The following is a 7,691-nucleotide window of genomic DNA, read 5'->3' as shown; positions in this document are numbered from 1 at the left end:
TCTCCACTGACTGTAAGGGAAGCTTATATGCCCCATTCACAGGTGCTCCAGACATAATGAAAGTCTTGGGGTCCATTGACCAGACCTTAGAGCCATTCAGTAGCCTCATGCTCCCAGCCTGAGTCAGTGCTTTCTAGAGGGAAGGGATCTCACTCCCATGCCCTTGCTGGCCCTCCAAGCCAGAACAACTGCTGTCTGTGACCTCTTTTCAAGCCATTCTCCTAAACTGTTTTACAACTTCCCCTCCACATATCGTTTCCCTACTTTTTTGATCCCCAAGTCCTTATCAGCAGTAAGACTTCCTTGACATTGTATGTTCTGCTGTTGAATGGCTCATCTTCTGGTGTGTGCTGCTGTTTGGAGCTTTATGGATCCTCACAAGGGATCGTGCTTTTGGGGGAAAAGGTGATGATCTAGAGTGTAAGTAAGTAAGTGGAGAAGGCAGGAATAATTTGCAGTTCTTCTTCATGYCTCAGTAACTGCCTGTTTCTTTGAGCAAAGGGAGAGATGAATTTCTGCCCTGATAGGAGGGGAAAGGGGAAGAGGGAGTTTGTATAGACTTCTGCCTCATGCAGAACAAGTCAAGATGGAGTGATTCCACAGAAGGGTCAAGGAGTTGTCTGGACCAAGAAAAACGGAGCTAGGAGCACTCAGTTACCTAGCCTGGAATTTCTACCATAGAGATGTCTCTCCCTGAGCTTCCTTTGTAGTTAGTGAAGAGAAGCATCTACTATTGGATTCAAGTCATTTGAGCTAATTTAGACAATTTACTTAAGGTGAGGTGTATCCCTCTAGGAATGCCTCACTGAGTGTGAAGGCAGGCTAAAGAGGAAGCTCCTTTGCATGGTACCTCTCGCAGGCATCCAGTGGTATTCCAGATGGCCTGGGCATGTATACTTCATGCACAGCAAACCTGTGCCCTTTGGGAGGGGCAGTTTGAGGCCAAGCAGGACATCCTCAAATGGCTCTGAACACCTACACATACGAATTCATAGAGCCTCTTGTGTCAAAGTCACCTCAGCCTCATCTGTCACCTCAGCTCCCTCCCAAGTCCATGACAAGAGACCAGCATCTCCACATCTCCAGAGAGGGATTCATCCTACCTGTTTCAGGAGCCCATCCTAGAAGAGTATATCTGTCATTCTMTGATGTGGCTGATTGACTATCAGTGAAATCTCCCTGACCAGCTGCAATTTGGATCATAAAAGTTTGTTGAAGTGAATTGCAGGGGACTCACTCTTAAAAAGAAATTAAATTTGGGGATACTCAAGGAAATGGATTTTTTATTGTGGAGGTCATTGGGTCCAACACCCCCCTCAAGGAAAAGCAAGCTATGTGGCTCATACTTTTTCCCCCCAGGTATCCCCTTGGTATCTCTCACATCTCTAGTTCTTTTCTCTGTCATACCACTTTCAACCAGAGTATTTTCCASATTTCCCTTTCTTTGTCATTTCCCAGAAAYCTGTGCGCAYCATTAGAAAGAACAGCTCATTCACATGCTCAGCTCAGCCTGGGATGCAGGAGGTGACTGAAGTCCAGCTCTTCAGGAAATGGGGAATGGTTGCTTCGTACAGRARTACCTSYGCTCACATAYTTCMTTACTGATCAGGGAGAAGCTTGGCCTGCACCTGCTGGTATTCCTTATTTCTGTCTGAAAGGAAGATAGCACCCACGCAARGACAGTCAAGCCAAGCCCAATACTGTCCTGAGGGAGCTCTGTGTGATCCATCACTGCCCTAGTCTGGGGGGTCACAGTGTGTCAAGAACTCAGTGTGTTCCTGCTTGAGACCCCCATCCCATACTGCTGCTGGAAGTCCCCGCTTTCAATCCCCATACAAAGTTATTGTGGGGAGTCTTCTCCGCTTGATCTGATGGCCTGGGCTCCCTGGTCAGACCAGGGAAGGAGTGAGGTGCTGCATGTGGCTTGTGTTAGGCACTGACCTCAGGATGGGCTGACTCACAGCCAGGCCTTCACTGCTGTCCTCAACCACAAGCAGCAGTGCTGTTCACCACACRTGARCACTGGAAGCCCTTTCAGATGCCTGTGCATTTCCCATTTCTGCTTCCATTTTCCCCCTCTCTCCTCAGTCCCTAGCAGACCTCTTCACTAGGCTCCGGCTCTATGACCCCTGCCCACACCCATGTTTGGCATACCTGAAGCCATCCTGACTCATAGGAGGCACATGCATGGGTGCAGTYAACTCTGTTGAACTGTTGCTCTTCACTGAACAGAACGGTAAGTAACGTTATTGCCTGAAATACAGACCTCTRYGCTKGGAAGATGTACAGCTGAGAGAGAGGGCTCCCATCTCTGGAACCCACAGACAGGAAAACACTTCAATGTTTGCCCCTGCAAGGATTTCACATCACAGCGGAAATTCCTTTATTCTCTTCCCATAAAAAGAAAGCTAAGACATTACAAGAGCTCCTGCTTCCAGGATCATAACTGTGTTTATTTCAATGAAAGAAGAAAGCCAGGGATACTCTGTGCACCCTTCTACACCAGGCCTATATTCCTCTAAGACATTTATTCCCTTCTCCCCCTTCCCATTCCACAAACTTCTCAGTCTCCTGCACTTCTAAATCTACACCTCATACACAGAATATGCATTTCCAGGTCTGCCAYGCTAGGTCACTTTATTCCTGGTGGATCACAGCTAGTATGAGCTCTGYGTGTAGGCCACAGTTTTCCTGAGTGCATTTCCAAGAGCYGCCTTGACCTCCCTGTTCCGCAGGCTGTAGATGAGTGGATTGACTATGGGCATGAGGATTGCATAGAAAAACAATAGCATTTTATTGAGTTGTCTCAGCAGGGCTGTTCTGGGCATCATATAGACAATGATGAGGGTCCCTTAGGAAACAGTAACCACGGTGAGGGGAGAGGAGCAGGTGGAGAAAGTCTTCTGCCTCCCCATGCTTGTCAGGATCCTCAGGATAACAAGTATGATGCAGACAGAGGATGCCAGTGTGAAAAGGAAAGGGAAGACCACATCCAGAGAGCAGATTATGAAAGTAACCAGTGTAAGCACCACGGTGTCATTGCAGGAGAGCTCTAGCAAAGGGGTAAAATCACAGAAGAAGTGYTCCATTGCATTGGGGCCACAGAACCGTAACTGAGAAAATAACCATGTGTCTACTGTAGACGTTAGTAATCCTGCTAGCCAAGACCCATCTGCCAGCTGGAGACACACCTTCCAGTTCATGAGGCTTGCATAGAGCAGGGGTTGACATATGGCCAAGTACCGATTGTAGGACATGGCGGCCAGCAGCTAACACTCAGTAGCTGCAAAACAGCCAAAGAAATAGAGCTGTGACATGCAGCCATGAACAGAAATGGTTCTGTCCCCAGGTAGGAAGCTGGCCAGCAGCCTGGGAAGGATGGTGGAGGTGTAGAAGATTCCCACACTGGAGAAATTCCCCAAGAAGAAGTACACGGGGGTATGAAGAGGCCTGTCTGCCACGACTAGCACAACAATGAGGATGTTCCCAAACATGGTCACCGTGTAGATCATGAGAGAGAGGAGGAAGAGAGGCATCTGAAGCTTGTGGACATTACCCAGTCCCTGCAGGAGGAACTCCACTGGAGATGTCCAGTTATCCCATTCCTCTTTCTCCGTGTAGTGCTGCAGGTCCTTCTTGCCCCCACTTGGTGGGAAGGGAATCTAAGAGAAAGAACATGCACTTCTGTGTTTGTGGTAAAAAGGAATTGTGAAGACGCTGCTGCCAGAGACAACATGGATGTTTGCACTCATCTGACTGAATTCACGTTTGGTTTAGGGGCTCCATTCCCAGTGAAAGGGCAGGAGCAGGTTCTTCTGGAGGGCAAAACTGTTCATCCTAGGGGAACCTCCTCTGATTAGAGAGATGAGTTGCTCCTTTGAGGTGCCTCTACCTCTCTGTGGATTAAAAGAGAATGTTCATTTGCTCCTATGTAGCCTACTGTGCCTGAAGTTATTCCCAGTAATACCCAGCAGAGCTGTTGGCCAAATCCTTCTGCTCTCRAGCAACAGGCAGACGTGCCAGAGAGAAAAAGCACCAACATGCAAAAATAGCCTTTAGGTGAACACATCATGCCATAGGCTGTTTCTTCTCACAGAAGAAGGATGGTCACTGAATGGAGTTAGTGGTCTCAGCTCCCTGAAACATGTGCTTTTGGAGGAGATGACTCTGCACTGGACAGTCCATCTCCTTCCATTGACAAAGAGTAGCCAGGAGTCACTAGCTCAGTTTTGGAAGGGACTGTAAAGGGACTGTCAGAGAGGATACTTATAAGCAGTTGTGTAACTTGGGAGAGAAGGAAGGGAAAAAAGTGAATGCCAGAGAAGKGGTACCTGAGCCATCCAAGCAACGTGAGGAAGAGAACTGTTGCATGGGGAGGAAGGGAAAAGGAGAGGGAAGWTCATTTCCTGCACATCTTTTCCTCTTTGGTTTCAATTTCTGAGTGCATTTGGGCTGCCCTCCTGCAGCAAAACAACACCTCGGCCTCAGCATTTCCAGCTGAGCTCTCAGGGCTCCCCGTTCAGCATTGTAATGAAGACGGATGAGTGCCTCGAGGGTGAGTGGGGACTGAGGTCGTGTGGGAGCATGATCAAGCACATGCTTGTGATAAATGCCTGATACATGCTTGAGCACCTGCTCAGGGAAAGTCCATGTCTGCAAGACAGAGCTCTTTGCCCACTCCTCCTCTGGCCTTTCATAACACTGGGGTCAGACAAAATTATGCCCCTGATGGGTCCCTGCTACAAACTTTAGACCTATTACAGGGAGTTGGAGATGACTGAGGCAGCCATCACAAAGCCTCACAAAGTTACAATGTATTTCAAATGAACTTCATGAATGTCCATTTCCAGTGGCCATCTAGTGCTATCCCATGTAATGTACGTGGGACAGTGGGACATCTGTTATCAAACGTAGCCTTCTAGGATACACTGATGTCCCAGAATTTCAGACCTTCCTCTTCCTGCTGATTCATCTGTATTATGACTCTCCTTGGGAATATCCACATTGTTACGCTGGTGATTGCTGAGCAGCATTCCCCTCCCTTTCAATTCTGCCAGGGATAGGATGTGTTAGTATCGTATTCACTGTTTTGGGAACTCCTACCGTAGAAAGACAGAAGGCTTTCTCAGCCATCTCCTTCCACCTCACTGGAGTAAAAATTTCCTACAGCACCCTAATCATTGTGCATCTCTTACCAAAACCCAGCACCCTGACAAACCCTAGCAAAGGGTTTTCTGTCTTTTACACAGCCCTCGCTCTTCTAATCAAGATGCTCAAGTTGCTACTGATAATCCCATCCCCAACCAATTCTTCTTTCTCTCTCATATCATGATAGAAAAAATGCATTTAAACATGTGTGCACACCTCTGTCTGAATGTGTGTCTTCAGTCCAAGAAAGATGGTGAAGTATCTGCACGAAGTAGATGTATTCAGGAGCTAGACTCTGAAACCGAGCAGACTATTGTCACCTGATCTGAGCAATAACAAACTGAGTTCTAATATTTTCCTGTTCTGATGTAGCTTTGGAAGAAATCCTGTGTTTAGGATAGCTGGGAAGCAGGTACATGAATTATATCCACAGTTATGGCAAAAGCAAATCAGTGCCAGATGCCTAATAATGTTTACAGGACTAAAGAGGTAGCTATCATGGCACGAAGAGGTAGTTTTGAAAATTTTAATTCTCTCTTCCTCTCTCAACATTTGTCCCTTCGTGACCATTCCCTTTCCATCCCTTAGTTCCTTTTCCAGAAAGCACCTCCCTTAAACATGTGTAGTGCTTGAAATATGCAGCCAGGTCCGTGCCTTCCAGGGAGCAGAAAGGGAAGCGAGGACCCATGTTGTTACGAGCTGCTCATCAGTAGATTGTTCTTCTATGCTTATCACACAACAGACTGGGAGCCGGAATCATACTGACACAGGGGAAACTCTCTTCCCAAGCTTGTAGGGTGCATTATCAAAAGATCGTATGGAGTCCCTCTGTGAAAATGGCGACTTATCAGGAGTCTGGTAGGGTGACCTTTGCACATGCAGAGCTGAGATGTCTTAGTGTGTGTTAATCATCTGGCCTCCCTTTATACTTGGTAACAGGAACAGGCTGCTGTAGAACATTATTTATCTATCTGACGTGAGCTGATTCATATGAAACTAAAAAGGAATATCATCATCTTTTTTTTGTTTTAGAAGGAAGCCAAAATTCTTGTAAATTTCTTGTTGGGATTTGTTTCATTTTCTGACACCAAGCATTTCTTTCTTAATTCTATCACTGGAACATTTTACATTCTCAGCAGCAATGTTATTTTAGTGCATATTGTTGAATGCATAATGACTCATCTTTAGGATAATGGTCCTGGTACCACTATTAAGTCTTTATTCTAGGCAGACCATAAGAGACAGATGGAAAAGTGGAGCTGGAACACAACCACAGACATGACGTTCCTTGAGTTTCCCAGACCAAGGCAAAGGAAGATGTATTTCTTCGTACTCTTCCTGCCTGCGTAAATGTTGACCATCGTGGGCAACATTATCATCACTGTCCCAGTGCAAAGAGAAAGCCATCCTCAGACCCCTCTGTGTATTTCTTCCTGAGTCACTTCTCCTTCAGGGCAAACTGGTACCCCAGGGTCACTGTGCCAGAGATGCTATACAGACTTTTTGTTTCAGAGCGCCATTAGCATCTCCACGGATGGCTGTATCATACAGCTCTATTGCTTCTTCTTGGGCACCACTGAGTGCACTTTTCCAGCTGTCATGACTTGCAACAGCTACATTGCCTTCTGTTCCCCTCTGTGCTACTCTGCCCTCTTGAGCAGCAAGCCCTGTGGCCAGGTGGCTATTGCTTCCTGGGTGACAGGTTTCTTGGCCCCATCGCCACGCACCTCCTCCACCACTCAGTTTATTTTGTAGCCCCAAGGAGACTAACCACTTCTTTTGTGATCCAGCCCTTATTCTGAATCTCCCCTGTACCTGTATTGCAGTCAGTGCGATTATATTTTTCACCGTCTTGTAGGCTGACATACTCTGCTTCCTTCTGCTTAACATGGTGTCCTGCTGCTGCATCATCTTTACTGTCTGCCTGATGCCCTCTGTGAGAAAAGGCAATGAGCCTTCTCTACTTGTGCTTTCCACCCCATGGCAGTTACTGTCTTTTATAACACCACTGCAACCGTGTATGTCCGGCCCACAGGAAGATACTGTCTTCTACTGCAAGGTTGCTCCTCTCCTCAGTCCCTTTATCTACCATCTGAGGAATAATGAAATGAAAGAGGCCCTGGAAGGCTGCACAGTAATGACCATTGTACTGCACTGGAAGAAGGCTCTCCCGGAAGAAGCTCAGACTTACTAATAGGAGTATTTAAAGTGAAAAGAAGAAAGCAGGAAGGGGTTACTCAAACAATGAGGATAACTATCGGGACCAGTAGCTAAATGGTGATGGAAACAACTGAGTAATGCCTGAAATTATTCTCATTCAACATGGTTCTGCTGTTGCATTTGCATTGTAGTCATGCCAAGTAGGGACTACAGGTGGGAACTGCTCAGTCTAATTTTAACTTTCTGCATATTAGTCAGCTAAATTTCCTGTACAGTCAATGGGGTCTCCATGGACTGTCCTACCTTGGGATAAAATAATTCATCTTCCTGAAGTAATGGTCTCTCCATTGACAACAGAGGGACTGCAGATCAAAGCAATGCCA

At 46.6% G+C, this 7,691-nt stretch overlaps 1 protein-coding gene across 1 annotated transcript; it reads right to left on the bottom strand.

Annotated features, from left to right (window-relative positions):
* Positions 1–2,657: 2,657 nt before the first annotated feature.
* On the bottom strand, positions 2,658–7,059 carry LOC112963220 (olfactory receptor 6N1-like). Its single transcript, XM_026060083.1, is given in 2 exon segments — positions 2,658–3,662; positions 6,964–7,059. Coding segments are annotated over 2 exon segments (1,101 nt in total).
* Between the last annotated feature and the right edge of the window lie 632 nt (positions 7,060–7,691).

Source organism: Apteryx rowi, unplaced genomic scaffold (genome assembly GCF_003343035.1).
Source record: "Apteryx rowi isolate R43461 unplaced genomic scaffold, aptRow1 scaffold_1641, whole genome shotgun sequence".
In the NCBI taxonomy this organism is placed as follows: Eukaryota; Metazoa; Chordata; class Aves; order Apterygiformes; family Apterygidae; genus Apteryx; species Apteryx rowi.
The sequence above is the reverse complement of the archived record's forward strand: the minus strand, read 5'-3'. Positions and strand labels throughout refer to the sequence as shown.